Source organism: Rhinopithecus roxellana, chromosome 6 (assembly GCF_007565055.1).
Source record: "Rhinopithecus roxellana isolate Shanxi Qingling chromosome 6, ASM756505v1, whole genome shotgun sequence".
NCBI lineage: Eukaryota > Metazoa > Chordata > Mammalia > Primates > Cercopithecidae > Rhinopithecus > Rhinopithecus roxellana.
The window spans coordinates 132721237-132742813 of NC_044554.1; the positions used below are offsets into that span (position 1 = coordinate 132721237).

At 44.2% G+C, this 21577-nt stretch overlaps 1 protein-coding gene and 1 long non-coding RNA gene across 7 annotated transcripts in view; one reads left to right on the forward strand and one right to left on the reverse strand.

Moving 5' to 3' along the window:
• Positions 1 to 270: 270 nt before the first annotated feature.
• On the reverse strand, positions 271 to 11054 carry LOC115898323. 5 transcript variants are annotated; one of them, XR_004058039.1, is made up of 7 exons: positions 11009 to 11054; positions 10597 to 10835; positions 10102 to 10165; positions 8458 to 8510; positions 7083 to 7175; positions 5580 to 5685; positions 271 to 3287 (listed from the first exon to the last, which is right to left on the reverse strand). It is a non-coding gene; the product is annotated as an uncharacterized LOC115898323 (long non-coding RNA). The 5 variants fall into 5 exon arrangements; XR_004058038.1 differs by having other exon boundaries at positions 8414 to 8510; XR_004058041.1 differs by lacking the exon at positions 7083 to 7175 and having other exon boundaries at positions 8414 to 8510.
• A 181-nt stretch (positions 11055 to 11235) lies between these two features.
• Positions 11236 to 21577, forward strand: part of C6H7orf31 (chromosome 6 C7orf31 homolog) — a 44684-nt gene continuing 34342 nt past the window's right edge. Inside the window, exons 1-2 of one of the 2 annotated variants that reach the window (XM_010375925.2) lie at positions 11236 to 11378; positions 12009 to 12166. In XM_010375925.2, the coding sequence (XP_010374227.1) occupies positions 12033 to 12166 (134 nt within the window). In that variant the 5' untranslated portion in view covers positions 11236 to 11378; positions 12009 to 12032. The remainder of the gene's footprint in view (positions 11379 to 12008; positions 12167 to 21577) is intronic. The other variant, XM_030932930.1, reaches the window with a different exon arrangement.

Consider the following 21577-nt stretch of genomic DNA (forward strand, 5'->3'; position numbering starts at 1 on the left):
AAACCCTGCCTCTACTAAAAGTACAAAAAGTTAGCCGGGCATGGTGGTGGGTGCCTGTAATCCCAGCTACTCAGGAGGATGAGGCAGGAGAATCACTTGAACCTAGGAGGCAGGGGTTGCAGTGAGCTGAGATCACACCTTGCACTCCAGCCTGGGTGACACAGCAAGACTCTGTTTGGAAAAAAAAAAAAAAAAAAGCTTTCCCATGCCAGAAGGCTGATATTTTCACAGCAGATTATTATGCTACAGTGTAGTTTCATCTGGTAAAGAAAACTTTTTATGGTTTGGATCTTCTGAGAACGTCAAAGAAAAACTGTCCTTGCCATCCACACTATTACAAAACTTCAGGATGTTGAACTTTGGGTTCATAATCTCACAACTGAGAAGAGTCCCTCATCACTCTTAGAAATGTACACTCATTGAAATCCTTAAGGTAAAACTAGCCAGGAAAGTTTCTCCCCAGAAGAAGGTGGCATCCTTGATGTGAACTGCTTTTTCCACGTTCACAGATTAAGACTTCTATTATCATGAAACTCTTTTCTTTGAATATTTTTTCTTGCTTACGCCTCTATAAACAATAGAAGTGAAAAGGGAGTCGGTCTGTTATGTGCACTTACTGGGTATAGTTTTATTTGTGAGGAAGTTTACAGCCAGCCCTATACATGGAAAAACTTATACTTTGATAAATAAAAGATGAAAGCCTAATGTAGGTACAAAACTTTAATGGTACATACATTGCCTCGTATTCAGTTATAAACAAAACATTGATTCATTCCTTTTAACCCACATCATGAGTTAAAAAGAACACTGCCAGGAGGTCTTCACTCTTCTAGAAGGGCATCATTTGTTAGGTCCTTTTTCCATGGTTTAAAGTAAAAGAAGCAATGATTAGAAATGTATCCCTCATGATAGACTCTATAGCAAATTATACAGTAAAGGACACAAGAAACTTTAAATTCTCTTGTGAAAGTTATAATAGAATTGGCTGAACAAGAAGTATCTGTGCCGGTGCTGGCACTTGTGGCCTATGGAAAAATACATCAAGTGAAAATTATGGAAATTCAGTGGTAGTGGATTAACAAAGAGACTACTTATTAAGTGAGTAGACTCTTTATCTAGCTCATTCTTTGCTCTATTTGATTTTAGGAGGTTTGACTCATGGAGACCCTGGGTAAGGACCATACTCCAAACTCTTTGTACCATCCTCTCAATAATCATGAGAATAGTCTCCCTGGTGCACTGGATTCTCTCGAAGGTTTTATTGCTTGCATGCAGCCATCTCTAGAACATCATATGGTCTCTCTTCAACTGGAATGACAAGAACTGAAAGAAATGTGCAACCTTGAGGACACTGCAACCTATCAATGAAGTGCTGAGACCGGAAACCCAAAATCATGGTAACTGAGAGTGGCGCTAAGGCCCTAAGTTTTGGCCACACTCTCACCTAAGAGAGAACCTGACCAGAAAGGGGGAATATTTTTAAACAAAATTCTGGGATGCCATTGTTTTAGACTAAGATCATGCACTAGGCCCCAGCAGACCAAACCAAGCCAAAAGGGGTTATCTGTGCTAAGAGTTTAAGGAAACACATAGATTCTAGAACAGACCAGGTTTTGTTTTTTCTCCTGCAAATCTCTATAACAAACATTCCTGATAACATAGATATCCATCCCCTGAAGTTCGCATTAAATCTTTTAACCAAATTCATTTCCTCTTGCCTAGAGACCATCAAGCTTCAGATAGTTATGCAACAAAGGTTCCAGTCAGTTCCAGGTGAAGACACCACCTCTGGCCATCAAGGAGCTACTCTGCTTCCACTAGACAGAGCAGGGTGAGAGTTCTGTGATCCCCAACAGGTAGGGACTATGCCCCAAGCCAGCATGAAGCAGTTACAGAAGAAAGACCATTGGTCCTTCTGCCTCCCACAAGGATTTATGGGAATCACATCTCTCAGGGGGAAAATGAGGCAGGAAAATAGGGACTGGAGGCAGGGAACATAAGGCTGATTCGCACTTCAGCTATGACAGCAAATATCCTCTCCATAGGGCGTACACCAAGTAAATGACTTTGTAACTTTAATTCATCCTCTTCATTACATAAAGCATATACCATGTAACCAATGGAATCCTCTAAAGGATATTTAAACTCCCAAAAATTCTGTAACGGGGCTCTTGAGCCCCCACCCTTGGGCCCTCGCCCAGACTGTAGAATGTACTTTCATTTTCAATAAATCCCTTCATTCCTTCCTGGCCTTGTTTGTCCATTTTGTCCAATTCTTTGTTCAAGACGCCAAGAACCTAGACACCCTCCACCAGTGACACCACCTGGAGCTTCCTTCTGCACTTCCTCTTCCTCCTCTACTCAAAGACAGTCAAGTGGATCTGCCGGTCCTCAGGGCAGGTGCTGAGCACATGTGTGCTGGACATGCTGGATGCTGGGCAGACGGGGTTGGGGGGGCTGTGGACAGGACCCTCCCCAATACCCCTTCTCCACTTTCTACTTTGTCCCCCTCTTTCCTTCGAAGGGCGCTGAAGGGCACTGGGGCAGTCGGACCCGTCTGTGGAAGCCCCCACTCCCACCTCCTTAGAGAGCAGCAGGGACCCCTCACTCTTGAGTGCCCCTCCAAGGGTGGCAAGACAACAAGCCAGGGAGACAAGAGAATCCGTGTTCCTGGCCCAGAGAGGATATGGGCAGAGGGCATGGGAAGATCCCCTGGCCCGGATCCAGAAACAAGAGTTCAGCCAGGTGTGGGATGGGTCCAGCCCCGGCATGGAGTGGACAGCCTGGAGGGCAGAGGGGGCCCCGTGCCCAGGGCCGTCTCACCCACTGTGGAGACAGGCCCCCATGTGAGGTGGCAAGCGGCCTGGGTGACAGTGAAGGCCTCTTCCATCTGAGATATGAATCAGGGCTGCCGAACCAGGAGTGACCTGAGGCTCCCCCACTCCAAAAACCTTCCAACCCCAGACTGCACACAGCACTCCCTCTGGGATCAGCAGCCTGCAGGGGTGTCCTCAGTCACAGACCAGGGGACCACACAGGGACCCCGAGGACTCCAGAGGCCCAGGCCTGTGGGGCTCATCCCTGAGGGGCCCCGGTGGGCTCGGTGAAGATGCTGACCATGTCCGTTTCTTGTATTCTCAGCCAAACTGGAGTGAGGGTCCTCAAGGGCATCCCCTGGCATTGGGCCATCTGTGAGGGAGACAGACTGGCCCTCCCCGGCCCAGCAGCTCAGCTCCAGGGGCCCATGTCATCAGCCCTCCTGGGACAGAAGCCTTGTCCTGTCTGGCCTGTATTGTACCAAATGTCTCAGTCACAAAGTTTTCCTATTTCTGTCCTGGAGAAATGGAGCTTTACTGGTTTGAAGGTCTTAGGGCCCATGTAGAGTGAAGCCTCCCCAGAGGGCACACAAAAAATGGTTGCATTTAACATGGAGACAGCATTAAGTCTGGAACCTGGGACATTCTCTGGTGCCCCTTAGTGTTTCCATGTAAAGGAAGTTAAATAACTTGCCATAGAGGTTTGCAACAGAGGCACCTGAACACAGAGTGGGAGGGCTATTTAACTCTCAGAGGCTGACTGAAGATGAGGCCAAGCAGGAGAGTCCTGACTCACCGAGGGCAGGGGAAATGTGTGGGGGCTTTGGAAGAGGATAAACTCATGGGCCCCGTCAGAGGCTCTGAATCCACAGGTCTATTTTACAGCTGTATCTGGAACCTGGGGCCTGCAATCTAGGTGTCACTGGAGACCTCCTTGCACACTTCACAGAGAGTGTGCCCCAGCCAGGCTGGACTTTTTTTTTTTTTCTTTTTTTTTGACAGAGTCTCACTCCATCACCCAGGCTGGAGTGCAGTGGTGCCATCTTGACTCACTGCAACCTCCACCTCCTGGGTACAAGTGATTCTTCTGCCTCAGCCTCCTGAATAGCTGGGATTACAGGTGCCTGCCACCACGCCTGGCTAATTTTTTGTATTTTTAATAGAGACGGGGTTTCACCATGTTGGCCAAGCTAGTCTTGAACTCCTGACCTCAAGTGATAGGCCTGCCTCGGCCTCCCAAAGTGCTGGGATTACAGGCATGAGCCACTGCATCCAGCCCCCAGCTGGACATTTTTTTTTTTTTTTATACTTTAAGCTCTAGGGTACATGTGCACGACATGGAGGTTTGTTACATATGTATACACGTGCCATGTTGGTGTGCTGCACCCACTGACTCATCATTTACATTAGGTATAGCTCCTAATGCTATCCCTCCCCGCTACCTCCTCCCCACAATAGGACCCGGTGTGTGATGCTCCCCTTCCTGTGTCCAAGTGATCTCATTGTTCAGTTCCCACCTATGAGTGAGAACATGCGGTGTTTGGTTTTCTGTTCTTGTGATAGTTTGCTGAGAATGATGGTTTCCAGCTGCATCCATGTCCCTACAAAGGACAAAAACTCATCCTTTTTTATGGCTGCATAGTATTCCATGGTATATATGTGCCACATTTTCCAGCTGGACACTTAATGCTGCATTTCACAAGGCCAGTTCCTTGCTAGAGATTTATTTGACAACACTAAAAACAAAAACTCACAGACTGGGAAATTTGCTCTCGATATTTATACAAGATTTAAATCTGAGACAATTTCCTACTGACGGAATTCAGTTGTTGAGGGTCAGCAAGGAGGTCTAAACTGCTCAGAGCAAACTCGGTTTCTAATGCTTAGAGCCAAGGCCTCTAATGGTCTATGCTCCTTACAGAAAATTGCATCCGTGACACAGCCAGCAGTGGCCTTTCCCGTTTTTCACTGGTCTTATACAGACTGCAGGTGGCAATCCATTATGGGTTCTGAAATCGTTTTCGTGGATCATGCCCAGGGTTTTTAAAACTTCAACCGCAGTAAAGAACAGAGCCAGGCACCATGGCGCACACCTGTAGTCCCAGCTACTTGGGAGGCTGAGGTGGGAGGATTGCTTGAGCCCAGGGGTTCAAGGCCAGCCTGGGCAACATAAGACCCCATGCCTAAACATAAAACAAAACCCAGCAGCGTGCACTAAGGTTGGTTGAGAGCGTTCCTCTAATCTAACAAAACAGTAGATTCTTCCTGCACTCAATGCTTGGAGCTATAAGCAAAGACCACACCTCAAAAGAATTAGGGCCACTACATAGAGAAAATGGAACAGGAAACCATAAAATAATGAGAACTAACACACTTCAAAGCACATATGTAAATAATCTGCCATGCGTGATCCACCCCTTCTTGAAGGGAGTTATTTTTTGTTTGTTTGTTTCCTGGTCAAGGACTAAAAGAAGAGAAATGTTGGGGGAAGCGTCCAAGAACACTGACTGTGGACAACACCAAGACCTCCACACAGAGGTCTCGCATCCCACCGGGACACCCGCCCCAGGATCTCCCCAAGAGGAAGCACCTCTACCCCACGACCTTCGCTCTCAGGGCGTCTGTTAACCATTTCTCTTGCAGCCTCCTTAAAGACCTCTCGGAGCACACACAGTTCTGGAGACTGGCAGCTCTGGAGACTGGGAGATGTCAGCACAGCCCCTGTGGGTTTCAACACCACCAAGCACACGGCCTGTCACTTACCGGCAGACTTGCCAGGTGACGTCCAACTGCAGCCCACCAGTGAAGATCTGATCTATGATGCAGCTGCAGTGTTTGGGGTTGTTGGCCTTCTTCCTGTTGTCATCACCTGGGGACAGAGCACGGCTCTGGGATTAACGTCTGTGCGCTCCAAAGATGGGGAGTCTCCAAGGGAACAGAACATTCACCCAGCAGAGACCCGAGGAACCCTGGGCCAATGCTTTAAAGGGCCACATGAGGCCAGGCGTGGTGGCTCTCGCCTATAATCCCAGCACTTTGGGAGGCCAAGGCGGGCGGATCATGAGGTCAAGAGATCGAAACCATCCTGGCCAACATGGTGAAACCCTGTCTCTACTAAAAATACAAAAATTAGCTGGGCATGGTGGCACGTGCCTGTGGTCCCACCTACTCAGGAGGTTGAGGCAGGAGAATGGCTTGAACCCGGGAGGCAGAGGCTGCAGTGAGCCAAGATCGCGCCACTGCACTCCAGCCTGGTGACAGAGTGAGACTCTGTCTCAAAACAAAACAAAACAAAACAAAAAAGCCACGTGAGGACACTCCTCATTTCAGCAAAGGGTCTCCTCATTATTTTAACGTGATGAGAAATCACAGCACTTGGATTTGTAATGCTTCTTTTTCTCATTCCCTAAGAAGAGCCCCACAGCTTCAGTCTTGCCAAGAAAGCCCTCATAATACCCAAATGACTGAGTATAGGGTAACTGATCACCTTTTTCATATAGAGAATGACTGAGTCAGTATTTTTCTGGTAAGACAGCTAAACACATGGTGGGCCAGGTACACCCAAAGAAGCCCCTACAGCCTCCCTCCCTGACTACGTATCACGGTGCCCTGAGTGAAGAATGCAACACCGCAGGATGCTCTCAAACTGTCCTCATCAGCTGGAGCCCCCGGGGGACAGCATGTCTTCCTGTCAGTTGCATCTGAAAGTGCCATGCCCACCCTCTCTATCCAATACACGTTTAATTCATATCTGTGTGTGTGGGTAAGTGAAGAAGAAATTTAAGTAGTGGAACTTAATACTTAATGTGGAATACATATTCTACATAACTTCACTCAACTAGACAGTAGGGATAGTGCATGGGGCCGTCTGTATATATGCCACAGTTCAAAGACATTGAATCATGACAGAGGAATAGAGACTGATCACTGAGTCTTCTGAGCAGAGGTTTAAGATTAGAGAGAAAAATGCTACCCAGAAGGAACTCAAATTCATGGGACAAAATGTTAGAATATCCATGTAGGAAGATGCAAAGAAAGATAAATGGAAAGATGCCATGGAGGCCACAAGGACAAACAACTGCATGTAACCAAAGGCACATGGCCAGGTCACCTTGCTAAAGGGTTTTGACGATCATGTTTCTAAATGGAAGAACCTTATATTTCTTTTCAGACATTTCCAAGGGAATGATATCAGAAGTACAAGAATCTTGGTTAGGAGACTGTGGACCGCTACAGCAAGAGTGCTGGCCCCAGTCGAGCACTTACCTCACTGATTACGACTGTCCACCGCTCCATGTCCCCACAGATTGTAGGTGCTAGGACAACCCCGATGCATTCAAGGTAACTGGTGACTGTTTACTAAATAGCACATTTTATAAATGTGTGCATCAATGTCACTTCAGTGTTCACTACTAAATGACCACCTCGTTCCTTAGCTACTCAAGCCAAAAATAATAATAATATTATTATTGTTTTTCACATAGTAAATTTTTTATTGGAGGTGGAGAACATCTAAAATCTATATTCTTAGAAAAATTTTAGTATGCAACACAATATTTTGAATTATAATCCTTGTGCTGCACATTATGTTTCTAGGCTTATTTAACTGATCATAGTTGACACAACAACAAACATAAAGACTGTTGAGATTACAATGCTCTTTAAAAATAACTCTATTCAAGAAAAAATTAAAATGACACCCACAAAAAAAGTTGATTTATAATAAACAACAATGAAAGAAAGAAAATATGTTTTGAGAAGAATTTAAAGTACTGAACTTAGGTTAAATTATTTAATACAAAAAAGTATTAAAGTGTCATTTAACTCATTTGTAGTTTAAAGCCAGCAGAATATACATACTTCTAATTGTCATCCTACTAAGAAGATACACATACTGAAATCAACAAGGTTCTTCAGTTTTTAAAGATGCATATTTTAACATTACTGAGGCACTTTCCAACACATCTTCTAAGCAAGGCACCAGACTCCAAATTTTTTTTTTCACGTAAAAAATATTCACTGGGCTGGGGGCATGACTCACGCCTGTAATCCCAGCACTTTGGGAGGCCGAGGCAGATGGATCACCTAAGGTCAGGAGTCCGAGACCAGCCTAGCCAACATGGCAAAATCCCATCTCTACTAAAAATACAGAAAATTAGCCAGGCGTGGTGGCGAGTGCCCATAATCCCAACTACTTGGGAGGCTAAGGCAGGAGAAGTGCTTGAACCAGGGAGGCAGAGGTTGCAGTGAGCCGAGATCACACCATTGCACTCCAGCCTGGGTGACAGAGACTCTGTTTCAAAAAAAAAAATCATTTTACTAGTCTCTTCATTCATTTTACTGGTCTCTATAACAGATTTGAAAGAAAGTTTATAGACTGTAAGTCGTGCTTTCTGTTATTATCTACCTCCTACTTATTCTTTACCTGAAGGTGAAAGGTCTGTGACTTGGAATTGTCGTCAACCCACAGTATTCTACGCATATATTATTTTCATTACCAAATTTCATCTTCCCAGCTTGAAGGACTACTAGCAAACTGAGGTGGTGACAAGATCAACATGTGAGAAGTCAAAAGAAGGCAATCTGAGGCTACTGACCTGCTGGCCATGTTACACCTAAGAAGTCAGTCACTTGAGCATACCTGGGTAGGAGGCTACTGTGTGTTGTTGAGGTCACATCCACATCACCTGCTGGCTGAGATGGAGTGAGTTAAATCACAAAAGTTAAGAGTAAAGAGTGTTGGTCAAACAAATAGACCTAATCCTGACATCCCTGAGAATTTCAGATGGAGAAGCATTTTCAAAGAAAACAATTGTTTCACAACGATCTGACAATGAATTTTTCTTGCTTGTAAATTTTATTTGAAAAATGATAAGGATCAAAATAATTACATTTTTCTTCCTTTTACACTTATCTGACCTAAAATAAAATTTCAAACCCCCTAGAACCTGGAGGCTATCACCACATATCCTGATCATTCAACCTGGAGTTGACATACCTTCTCCGGTGTCACCACCATCCATGTACATACATGGCTAATGATGCATCTTCATCATATGCCTCTGATTAAATCTATCATGCTCAGTTATTCCTCCCAGGAAGAATCAAGCCACGGGAAAATAGGACTAAGGTTGAGGATGAGAAAAAGGTGAAGTATGGAAAGTATTGGAAGACTGGGGGCATGAAGTGGGCTGGGGAGACAAGGAATTTAATGGGAGATCCTGAACACACAGGAGCAGAAAGGGGGCAAAAGCTTACAATGAACTACCAGAAATTGGAGGGGAAATAAAGATGTCAAAGATAAAAGCCAATTTCACCTAATGCACAACTCTGTCTCCAGCAGGATCTACTCCTCCAGGCTTAGTGGGCGGTAACTATTGGAAGGTTGGCAGAGATGCGGGAACTAAGAAATAAACCAAGACTACAAAATTACCACTGTGCCTACTTCAATACACCTTTCTTCCCCCACTCCAGGTAATACTCACATAGAAAGCACAGCACAAAATGAATGCCCACTGGTTGGTTAGTAAAACGTGGTAAAGTAGGCAGAGAATGGCAAAGGCACCATCATACTGTTACCAAGCAAAGGAGGCTCGCTGCCCAAAGCACTGGAAGTCAATACTGTAACACTGGGATTTTGATAAAATAAAAACTGTTACTGCATGCCAACCAACAAAGAAATAGGAAGTCCAGCTCAAATCTGTCTCCCTGTGCTGGCGTTAGGGCAATTATTAGAAATGGTTTTGAGTGTGGATTCTGGGATTAGCAGGTGCGTGGTGGAAGGAAAGAGGAAGTCTGGGAAGTCCTTGGGCATGTGCTCCTGTCTCTTCATGCTACCTAAGGGTTCCACGTGCAAATTCAGTGAGGAGTTAGTATGAAACATGCCATAGAAATCCAGCTGTAAGGTCAGCAAGCTGGGTCTGTGCAGACTCTAGTTGGCCTTATAGGTTCCAATGGATTTCAGCCAGTTTTATTAACCTACAAGCCCAGGCATTTCAGCATTTCAGCAATTTGTTTCTTTTATCTGCCATCCTGTAAACTCAAGAATTTCTATGACTATTTTTTTAACTCTTTGGCACACAGTTTCAACTGAGCCCTTCTTCTCAGAGGTTGTCATTCTCACCCTCACCTTCTGGTTCCTGCAGGCTCAGTTCTAGCCTCCCACGCTGTATTAGTTTTTTCTCACAATGCTATAAAGAACTGCCCAAGACTGGGTAATTTATAAAGGAAAGAGGTTTAGTTGACTCACAATCTCACGTGACTGGGGAGGCCTGAGGAAACTTACAATCACGGCAGAAGGCCAAGGGGAAGCAGTCACCTTCTTCACAAGGCGGCAGAAAGGAGAAGTGCTAAGAGAAGGGGAAAGAGCACCTTATAAAACCATAAGATCTCGTGAGAATTCACTCACTATTAGGAGAACAACATGGGGGAAACTGCCCCCATGATCCAATTACTTCCACCTGGTCTCTCCTTTGACATGCGGGGATTATGGGGATTACAATTCAAGATGAGATTTGGGTGGGGACACAAAGCCTAACCATATCACACATATCATACACAGAGCCTAACCTCCCCACATCCCATTCCTTGATGGGGCGGGGGAGGGGGCAAGTGGGGAGGGGGGTGATATCCCTGTTCTCAGCAATCACAGGAAGTCATGACCCTGTAGGTGCAGAGACGTGGTTCACATTTGTATCTTTTGGGGAAAACTGAGATAATCAAGGTGGGGCTAGGCTCTGGGGACGAGGCAAGTAAAGGACTTCGCCACGTCCGCACCTACCAGGCAAGGAGCAGAGGCTCTGTTAGGGCGCCATGCCAGGGGCTGCAGTTTCAAAATCCTGCAGACTCCACCCTCGATCTGGCCGCACTGTCCTTAATCCTGCGAGGTGACCTGGGGAGGGAGGACAGGTCGGATGCTCCGACCTCACCAGGGACTCCACTGGACCGGAGTTCTTCCTCCGCCCAGTCCACATCAGAACACTCGTGGCCGGCCGGGAGACAGCTTCAGACTTGGAAGCCCTGGAAAAAGAAACTGATATCGCCACCGCCGCCGCCGCTAGAGGGCGCCTGGGGGCGGGGCGCGGGTGGGGCAAGGCGGGGTCCTACAGGAGGCAGGGCGGCGGGCCGAGAGGGGCGGGACAAGGGACCGAGAGGCGGGGCCAGCGGCCGCAAGGCGGAAGAGCACGTCTCACCTCCGACACCTGGCCTCCCGCTCTCTTCACTCTCAGTACCTCTTCGCGTTCTTGCCAGTGTCGCATGGCTGGGCTCGCTTCCTCCGAGGTCTCTAAGAGCCGCCTACCGCGCCCCGCTCGCCACCCGGAAGCCCCCAGCGCCTCAAGGACGCATCACTTAGTGCCGCGGTCACGGCTACCGTCACAAGCGCCCCCAGCCCCACCCTACCCCGGCCTGCCCGCCGTCGTTCTTCCGCCCCCGCCCCTGCCTGCCAGCTCCACCGGGCCGCAGGTGCGGACGACCTCAAAATTCCTCGGCCCGCGAAGACCGCCAGCTGCAGGGAGCGGAGGGGAGGCGCGGTCCCGCAGCGCCCCCAGACTCATGTCCCAGGTGTGTCCAGACCCCCGAGGCACCGCTCGCAGGGCGATGACAGCCCGCGAGGCTCGGCCTCGGCCCCCGGCACCCTTGGTCCCAGCTACGCCGCCTCCTGGCTTTCCCCCAAGTCCGAGGGAGAGGTGGGATTCTCCCCGACGCAGTGGAAACCTGGAATCCTCTTTAGGGTCCCGTTCGTGCTGCACCCTTGACTCCACCATCTGCAAAGGGATTCTTGTCCGGAATCCCCGTAGCCTTTAGGACAGCTCTTATTCTGTTGAATGAAGAGTCTCTAATATTCGGAAAGACCACAGGCTAAAAGTCAACTGAGTTTTCTTGAATAGTTATAGTTAAATTTGAGGCAGGAATTGAATTTCAGTTGATAGCCACAAAGCGGACTGGTACGAACCTACTGGATGGTCATTCTGGTGACTACTTGGAGGCACTATCCACTTTGTGGATTTGTTTCAGTTGAAATTTATTTCCATAGAACTTATTTAGGTCTCTATTACTGATTTGACCGCTTTCAGTGCAGAGGGAAGCCTGTGATTTCTGTGCAGCGTCAGGTTGAACAATTTAGCAGTGTAAAATGTATTTTCTGCCTGCCTTGACTCGACAAGCCAAATGTCCCCTCCTTTACTTTTCCAGGTTGTGCCTTTTTAGCCAAGAAGCATGGAGGTCATTCACGGCAGGCCGTACTGTTGCAGGGAGCTTGAAGGAGCTGACATACTGTCCAACACCTTTTACTCTAATGAATTGCACACCCCCCTCCAAACGACTACTCGCCCAACTGCATCAGAGGACAGGTAAAACAAAAACTGGAAAAAGCAAAGAAGAAAAAGCAGTTTTAATGTATTAGTGTATTGATGAAAAACATGTATTGTTCTGGAGCTCTTCTGTTTTTTGTTTGTTTGTTTGATTTTGAGATGGAGTCTCACTCTGTCACTCAGGCTGGAGTGCAGTGGTGTAATCTCGGCTCACTGGGACCTCCACCTCCCAGGTTGAAGTGATTCTCCTGCCTCACCTTCCAGAGTATCTGGGATTACGGGCATGTGCCACCATGCCCAGCTAAGTTTTTTGCATTTCTAGTAGAGACAGGGTTTCACTGTGTTGGCCAGGCTAGTCTCAAACTCCTGACCTCAAATGATCCACCCACCTCGGCCGCCCAAAGTGCTGGAATTACAGTCGTGACCACGGCACCGGGCGGGGGCTGTTCTGCTTATCGTATCACAGGGAAGGCAAAATGTGGCAATTAACTGAACCTTCAAGTGTCTGTAAGGAACTCGAGAAGTAAGTGGCTGTGTACTATAAAAGCCAGACATCGTATTCATCCACTACATTCTAAAATCGTAGAATGGCCCGTTCCTTCATTGGGAAATTAATATGTTGTAATCAAAGACTATTATAAAGAGTACTGTATTGGTTCCCTAACATGACCTTCTACCATCTGCCCAAAAATACTCCCAGAATTTGCTGCTTATAGTTGTGTAAATTTTTGCTTCACCAAATTCCCTGTAACACATTAATTATACATTATCATTTAATTTATGAAAAGCAGTTTGGTGATTTCTCCAAGAACTCAAAACAGAGTTACCATTTGACCCAGCAATCCCATTATTGGATTCTAAGTTGTTCTTATACGTTGTTCTATCAAAGGAATATAAGTTGTTCTACCATAAAGACACAGGTATGTTCATCGCAGCACTATTCACAATAGCAAAGATATGGAATCAGCCTAAATGCTCATCAGCGGTTGACTGGATAAAGAAAATGTGGTACATATACACCATGGAACGCTATGCAGCCATAAAAAACGAGATCGTGTCCTTTGCAGCAACATGGATGGAGCTGGAGGCCGTTATTCTAAAGCAAACTAACACAGGAACAGAAAACCAAATATCACCTATTCTCACTTATAAGTGGGAGCTAAACATTGAGTACACATGGAGACAAAGAAGGGAACCACGGACACCAAGGCCTACTTGAGGGTGGAGAGAGGGCGGAAGGCGAGGATCAGAAAACTACCTCTTGGGTACTATGCTTATCACCCGGGTGACAAAATAATTTGTACACCAAACCACTGCAACGTGCAATTTACCTGTATAACAAACCTGCATATGTACCCCTGAACCTAGAAAAAGAGTTTTTTTAAAAAATTACAATGAAAAATATTGCACCTAACATATCTAGTGATTACTGTGTCAGCACTCTACCAAATGCTTTGTATGTAGTAATTCGTTTAATCCTCATGACAACCCTATGAGATAAGTACTACTGTTATCTGCATTTTACATATGAAATAACAGATACACACAAGGAGTTTGCCAAGATCTTAGTGTCAGCATTTCCTGTATTGTATTTATTTGAATCATTTTGAGAAAAGGAAAAGAAGAAAACACCTCAAAACACCTGGACAATGAAAAAATAGCCTGACTGGTTGTCTACTTGTTTTGTGGGGTTTTTTTCTTTTTTTCTTTTTAGATGGAGTCTCGCTCTGTCGCCGGGCTGGAGTGCAGTGGCGCAATCTCAGCTCACTGCAACCTCCGCCTCCTGGGTTCAAGCAATTTTCCTGCCTCAGCCTCCTGAGTAGCTGGGGCTACAGGCACACACCACCACACCCAGCTAATTTTTTTTGTATTTTTAGTAGACACGGGGTTTCACCATGTTGGCCAGGATGGTCTTGATCTCCTGACCTCGTGATCCATCCACCTCAGCCTCCCAATCATTTAAAATTCTTTAGGAAACCAGGCAGGCAGTCAACCAACTTCAGTTTAAACACTTCCGAAAAGGACAGCACTTCCACACCAGGCAGTCCATTCCATTTTTGAATGCTCCTGATTGTTAGATCATTTTCTTTCTAATGAGAACAATTTTTTCCCTTGTAATTTCTGCCTGCTGATTCTGGTTCTTCCCTCTGAAGCTATGCAAAATATTAATTCATCATCCCATGCTAGCAGCCCTTCAAGATCTGAAGATTCTCTTGGCCCCTCTGAGAGTTCTGTTTGCCAGACTAAACACTGATTCTCACACATTCAGCTCCTTTTTCTTCTTGCACTTAGCCTTTCACCATCTCGATCAGACTTCCACAGGTCTTCTCCAGTTTACAAACATGCTGTTTATATTAATAAAGAAAAAGAATGATTTTTCCATAATTATAAAACTAACACACATTCCTCATAATGTAGAAATCATAGAAATCTGTAAGGAAAACAAATTCTTTCTTTTTCCACAGAAAGATTATGAAAATGAAGCACAGGAAAGAAACCCTCTGTACTTCCTTTATCCAGAGATAATAGCTACTGTGTTAACATCTTAATGTGTGTCCTGTCCAATTTTTTTTAATGTAAAGATCATATTCAACATTTTTAAAATCAATTGCTATTTTCACATAATGAAAAGAAATATTCTTATATTGGGGGAAGAGGAGCTCTTGTCACTTCTGGGTCAGTCCTTGCTGCCCCTACTCCTCTACCATTGATCTGATTCACAAGAGTGGTTTTCAGCCCTTAATTCCCGTTCAACTCCAGGGGCTATCACATTAGGCAGAGCTTCACTTGAGTCAAATGAAATTCTTAGTGGATTGTGTGTGATCTGGGAATGGGCAGTTGTCCCTGGCTCAAAAACAGCAATGTAAGGTTTTATATTTGGCCTAAAAGAATCCAAGAATTTAGGGCTGTCATATCTGAATGCACCACCAAAAAGCACTGTCAAAGGCTTTTCACTGAAATGTTGATCCCCTCTACCTAAAAGGTCCTATAGGTGGTTAGTGATCAGCTCCAAAACCCTTTAACTGGCATGAAATTTAAGAGAAGCACATTTTTTGTTAACTGACTATAAAATTCAACACGATATATGGTCAACTATAAACTACAAAAAGGTATTATTTGAAGCTCTATCTAGGTACAACCATGTGTCTGGCTACTAATAACTACAACTTGCTTTCCCTTTTATTTCACATGAATTATTTCCTTTCACAATCCCCAGACTGAGAAAACCAGGATGATCATGTGTTCTCAGAACCCCTCCTCTTAACCCCCTCTTAAAAAGCCGCCAGACAGCTTACAAAAGAGTCTCCTCTCTCAGTGTTAGTGATGGAACGGCTCTGGGCGGTGTTCGCAGGATACCGGTGGTCCGTCTGTTCTATCATTGCTGAGGCTCACTTCTCCAGGCCAGGTGCAGGGTTCTGTGGCTCCCAATTTGAATCACAAAGTATCTCAACAGCAAAATAAAACAATACAAAACAGAAAGCCCCTGGTTTTTCGGGATTACCTTCATAATGGTAAGGATAAATGTGAGCCCTAGCATACATCTGCACTCAGCAGCTTAATTTTCTAAACAGGGATGTACTTAAAGGGACACTCTTTGTAAATACCGTGATGTATCCAGGTACAACTTAGATATGTAGGCTGTACCTACAACTTAGATGCACCCATCATGGCCCTCACTTGGCAGCTTTAACAGTGACGCAAAATGATTTCCTCACATCAGCCTACTTTTTTTTTCTTTTCGCAATAGGGAGGTGAATACAAAAATTAGCCAGGTGTGGGGGCTCACACCTGTGGTCCCAGCTACTTGGGAGGCTGAGGTGGGAGGATCACTTGAGCTTAGAGGCAGAGGTTGTAGTATGCCAAGATCACACCACAGCACTCCCGACTGGGCAACAGAGCAAGACCCTGTCTCAAAAATCAAAACAAAATAAAACAATACAAAAACGTGACGCAGTCTAGCTGCCGTGTTACCTGGGACTGGTCTGCAGACAGGGTACTTCAAAATCACCTGAGGAACTTCCTAGAAAGACAGATTCCCAGGCTTCCTCTATGGACATTCTGACTCCCCAGGTCTGAGGTGGGGCAAGGGAATCTGCATTTTTTAGTTTTTCAGCTTACATTGAGAACTACTGGGCTAGCAGCACTGAAAATGTAAGAAAACCAGGACTATGGTTCTGGCTTACCTGATGACCAAGAGTAAGTTAGTTGTTACACTTTAATCACTTTATTCAAGTGGATTTTTTAGAACAAGTATGCTAGCCACTATTTTATATAAACTTGCTTGATCTCCATTAAAAATATTAAGTATATAAACAGGTGGTATTTTTTTTCTTATTTATACTGTTGAAAATTTAAGTGTGGCGGGAACAGCTACTCAAAATCATCAAGATTCCTATCCCCTTTTTCATTCAGCTGACTTCTCCTTACTTCTAGCAAGTTCTGTTAGCTCACAGGGCAAACATATCCATTAAGGAAGTGCCTTGAGAACTGCTTAGGATTTCATTATCTAATAGGATTTCATTATAGAATTTCATTATCAGTTCCCATTTTGTTTCTGGATTCACTTTGCTGTTTTCTGACTCTTAAAGCATTTTTTTAAATAATAGTTATCTGCCAACAAAAAATGAGGGTTATGTTTATTTCGAGCTTTTGTTTAATCATGCCTCCCGGTAATTACTGGCTAAATTATTGAATTTGGGACTTGATGCACAAAATCTTGTACAGTGACTTTAAAATGAAATATTGGTTCATCTATAGGGAATGTATCTTTTTCAAAAACAAGTAAACAATTTTCTATTGCTAGAGATGGTAGCACCAGTAATTTGATAATTATTCTCTTTCTTATAGAGATGTATTTTATTTACATTGAGAACTACTGGGCTCGCAGAAAGGGAGAGAGAGGGAGAGATAGAGGGAGAAAGAGGTGAGAGAGACAGTGAGAGAGAGGGAGGAAAAAAGGGAGAGAAAAAGGGAGGCGGGGAGAGAGAGGGAAAAAGAAAGGTTTAAAATTTCATTGAAATTATTAAAACATAACCCTCATTTTTAGTTGGCAGATAACTATCATTTTTAAAAAATGTTTAAGAATCAGAAAGCAACGAAGTGAATCCAGAAACAAATGGGAGCCTATAATGAAATCCTAAAATTATTACATCCTAAAATGTCAATTTTTATTTTAATTTCGTTCCTTCTCTACAATTCTGTGAGTATTAAGGCTAAGGGGAGGGAGACGTGATACCTTAAAGTAAGAGGGAAATATGATTTATTTATGCATTGTCTTTTATTTTAAATGATTTCCTGCAACTTTCCAGCTTTAGGTAGATGCCAGTCTCCAAATGATTGATTAGCATTTTCTACCGGCTCATCTTCCAGGGACAATGTAATATATGGGGGTCAGATGTTGAGAAATTGACTCATTTAGGTTTTGAATGTAACTTTTACAAACTTACATATTACAGCTTAGGTTGTCATTAATCAAATGCATTTAAATATTTTTAACTTGTCATGTCCCCGAAACCGTGTCTGTTGATCGTTGTCAGACAGCTAGAGAGGATGTAGAGGTCTGAGAGCTAAATGCCAGCGTCCCTTCTACAGCACCCCAAATCAGTGGGCCCAGGACTCTCCTTGCCTAGCTAGTGTGGGGTTAGCAAACTTTTTCTGTAAAGAGGCAGACGGTAGGCTTTACGGTCTCTGTCCAACTATTCAACTCTGCCATTGTGGGGCAAAAGCAGCCATAGACTGTAGATAGTTCATAAATGAATGGTCATGGCTATATTCCAATAGACTTTTATTTACAAAAACAGACAGGGAGTTGGATTTGGCCCATGGGCCATGCTTTGTCAACCCTCAATCTAGGGACTTCACAGGATAATATATTCCACTTATAAGACAGTCCTGAGTGTTGCTTCTTCATTCTATTCAACAATTATTCCAGGTGGAGGAGAGGGGGGTTATGTTAAGCCACGCACTGTACTGGTAAAGAGAAAATAGTTACTCCACAGTTCATACCTCTTCCTCCTTCCCCCTCTCTCTCTCCCTGTCTCTCCCCTTCTCTCTCCCTATCTACCTATCTCCCCTTCTCTTTCTCACTCTCTCCCCCTCTCTCTCCCTCCCTTTTTCTCCTTCTTTCTTCCCCCTTCCTCCTCTCACCCTCCTCCCCAACCCTTCACCCCAGCCCTTCATCTCCTCCATGTTTCTGAGTGGCTGCCACTGTTCTCACGGTACAGTCCAGAGGATTTGGAAGGATAGGATACTGTCCTTGTTTTCCTCTCATGCTCCACCTCTCAGTATGGCCCTTCTCTACATGCCCCAAGTTCTGGAATTCTCTATCAACTCTTCTAATATAGTTCAAAATTCAACTCTATTTTCTCAACCCCTAAGATCTGGGTAAGTTCTACTCAAATCTTCACTCCATGCCTTGTGGAATACCTCCAGATTTATCCAAGTTCCCATGACAAGGGTAGGGATAGCATTTGAAAGTCTCATGGTCACTTCTGACTTTGGGTTCCTGGTTGCACTTAAAAGAACACACTGGCCCAGATGTGAAACTCAGTCATCCCTCATTTTTCTCTAAAGACCTTGTCCATGCAGAGCATTTGTGAGCCTGGTAAACTTCACTGAACTGTTGGGGATCAGGAGGGAGAGTCACACCATGCCACGCTACATGTAACCAAAACACTTTATAGCCATAACTTCCACATTCTTAAAAGGTCTCTTTAACCAGCTGTCACCAAGGGTTTCTCCCTGGGTTTCCAACCAGTGCAGTCCCCAGTAGCCTCACCATCAGGCTGGCTCCTCTCATCTCCCTCTTCCCTTACTCCCCTTTCCTCTCCTCTCCCTCTTTCAAGAGCAAACACATTTCTCCCACTGCAGAGCAGTTTAATCAGTCTGAGCTTGCTTGAGCTCCTACCAACACCTATACTTTCAGAGTCTGTGTCTACGCCAAGTGGCTTAGCAGAATATTTTACAAAACAAAAGTAATTCTTCCCTAAGACAGATTCTAGACTGAAGCCCAACACTGTCAAGAATTTTCCAGTCTATTAAACTCTAGGCCTTTCTACCTGCTATTCCCTTGCATGCCCCAGTATTTCCTCTCTTTCCTCTAGATAACTCCTACTCATCCTTTAGAACACACATCGTGTGATTCCCCCAAGAATCCTTCCTCCTGAAAGGATTCCTGTTTGTCCTGCAAAGTGCCTTATAGGTATATACCGTAATACCAATCCAGGACCACTTAAATCCAAGCTTAAGTTTAGGGTAGATGCAAACTGGGGCCACAGGGGAACTGGTTAACTTCTGACTCACCTTGAACAGGAGAGGGTAAGCATTTTAAGGTCCCACCTTCTTGTGTAGATGGTCTCCTTTAGTTTCCTCACTTGGCTGATTTCCATATCCCTCACCTTAAAACAAAAATGTAAATTTGCCAGGATTGGCCCTGCCCTAAGGGCAGAAGTGGCTTCCCTGCTTGCTTACTTCACTGGGTTCCTATTTACCCTCTATGTAGCACTCATCCCTTTCTGTCTTGTCAAAAAGTTAGTTGTTTTTAAGATTTTTTTTTCTCCTCCCAGTATTTTTAGTTGTTTTCAGTGGGAAGTTTGGTCCAAATAACATAGGCCCCCATTACTGGAAACTGAAAGTCATTAAATCCTTCCTAATTAGGAAGCAGAACTTTTGCCAGATACATTTGTAGGTGTTTTTGTGAGGCTGTGTTCCTAACCAGAAGATTTCATTCCTCTCTCACAGAAAGCAGTACAGGAAACAAATCCACCTCTTTGGCCTTACTCATTTATTCAGTAGTATTCATTGGGTACTTCCTGTGTGCCAGGCACTGGGGTACAGCCTGGTTACAACAGTGAGCCAATAGAAGCCCTGCCCTTCACTCCTTTGTTAAGAAAAAGCAGAGAGAATCATCTGAGCTACCAGTTTCAAGATTAGATAAGCCCTACCAACCAATTTAGGAAACCCCCGTATCTCCAGTCCACTGCATAGTACTGTTGTAAGGGGTGGGACTTGGAGACATGATTACCATACGAGGTTAACTGTTGAATAGAATAGTGCTCCTAAAACTTTAGCATGCACAAGAATCACCTGGAGGGCTTCTTAAAACATTACTGCACCCCATCCCCAGAGATTCTGATTCTTAGGTTCTGAGGTGGAGCCTGAGAATTTGCATTTCTAAGAAGCTCTTAGGAGACGCTTACGCTACTAGTCTAGGGACCACAGTTTGCGAACCATTGTTGTAGTAGCCCTAGATAAAACTTCTGAGCAAGTAGCTCCTTTACAAGATTGGGAATATTCCTTTACAATACTCTCCGTTTTTGAAAATCCAAAAATAATCTGTAGCCAAGACCATTTAATGAGGAAGAAGGATTTTCAACAAATAGAGCTAGGACAACTGGATATTCACATGCAAAAGAATAGATGCATGAGATCCCTTATCTCATATTGTATCCAAAATTAACTCATCCTGAATCAAAGACCTAAGTGTAAGGGCTAAACTGTAAAATACTTAGAAGAAAACATAGCAATAAATCTTCATGGCCTTGGATTTGCAACTGTGTTCTCAGATATGACATCAAAAGCATAAGCAATAAAAGGAAAAACAGATCAAGTGAACTTCATCAAAATTAAAAAACTTTTTTACTTCAAAGGACACTATCAAGTAAGTAAAAAGAAAATGCACAGAATAGGAGAAAATATTTGCCTATTATACCTGACAAGGGACTTGTAAGTAGGATATATAAAGAACTCTTATAACTCAAAAATAAGACAAATAACAAAAAATGCAAAGGATCTGAATAGATATTTCTCCAATAAAGATACTGCCAATAGGAACATGGAAAAAATGCTCAATATCATTAGTCATTGGAGAAATGCAAATCAAAACTACAATTAGATACCACTTCACATCCACCAGAATGGCAATAATTCTTTTAAATTTTAACAGAAAATAACAAGTGTTGGCAAAGATGTGGAGATATTGGAATCCTCATACAATGTTGGTAGGAATGTAAAATGGAGCAGCTACTGTAGAAAACAGTTTGGCAGTTCCTCAACAAATTAAACAGAATTACCATATGATCCGCTTCTAATTTAATTCCCCAAAGAATTAAAAACAGGTATTCAAACCAAAATTTGAACATGAATATTCATAGCAGTATTATTCACAAGAGTAAAAGGTGAAAATAACCCAACTGATAAATGGTGAAACAAAACATGATATCAACTGATAAATGGTGAAACAAAACATGATATATCTCTATGGTAGAATATTACATAGCCATTAAAAGGAATGAAGGGCTGGGTGCTGTGGCTGACGCCTGTAATCCTAACACTTTGGGAGGCCAAGGCAGGGGGGATCACCTGAGGTCAGGAGTTCAAGACCAATCTGGCCAACATGGTGAAACCATGTCTCTACTAAAAATACAAAAAATTAGCCAAGTGTGGTGGCGG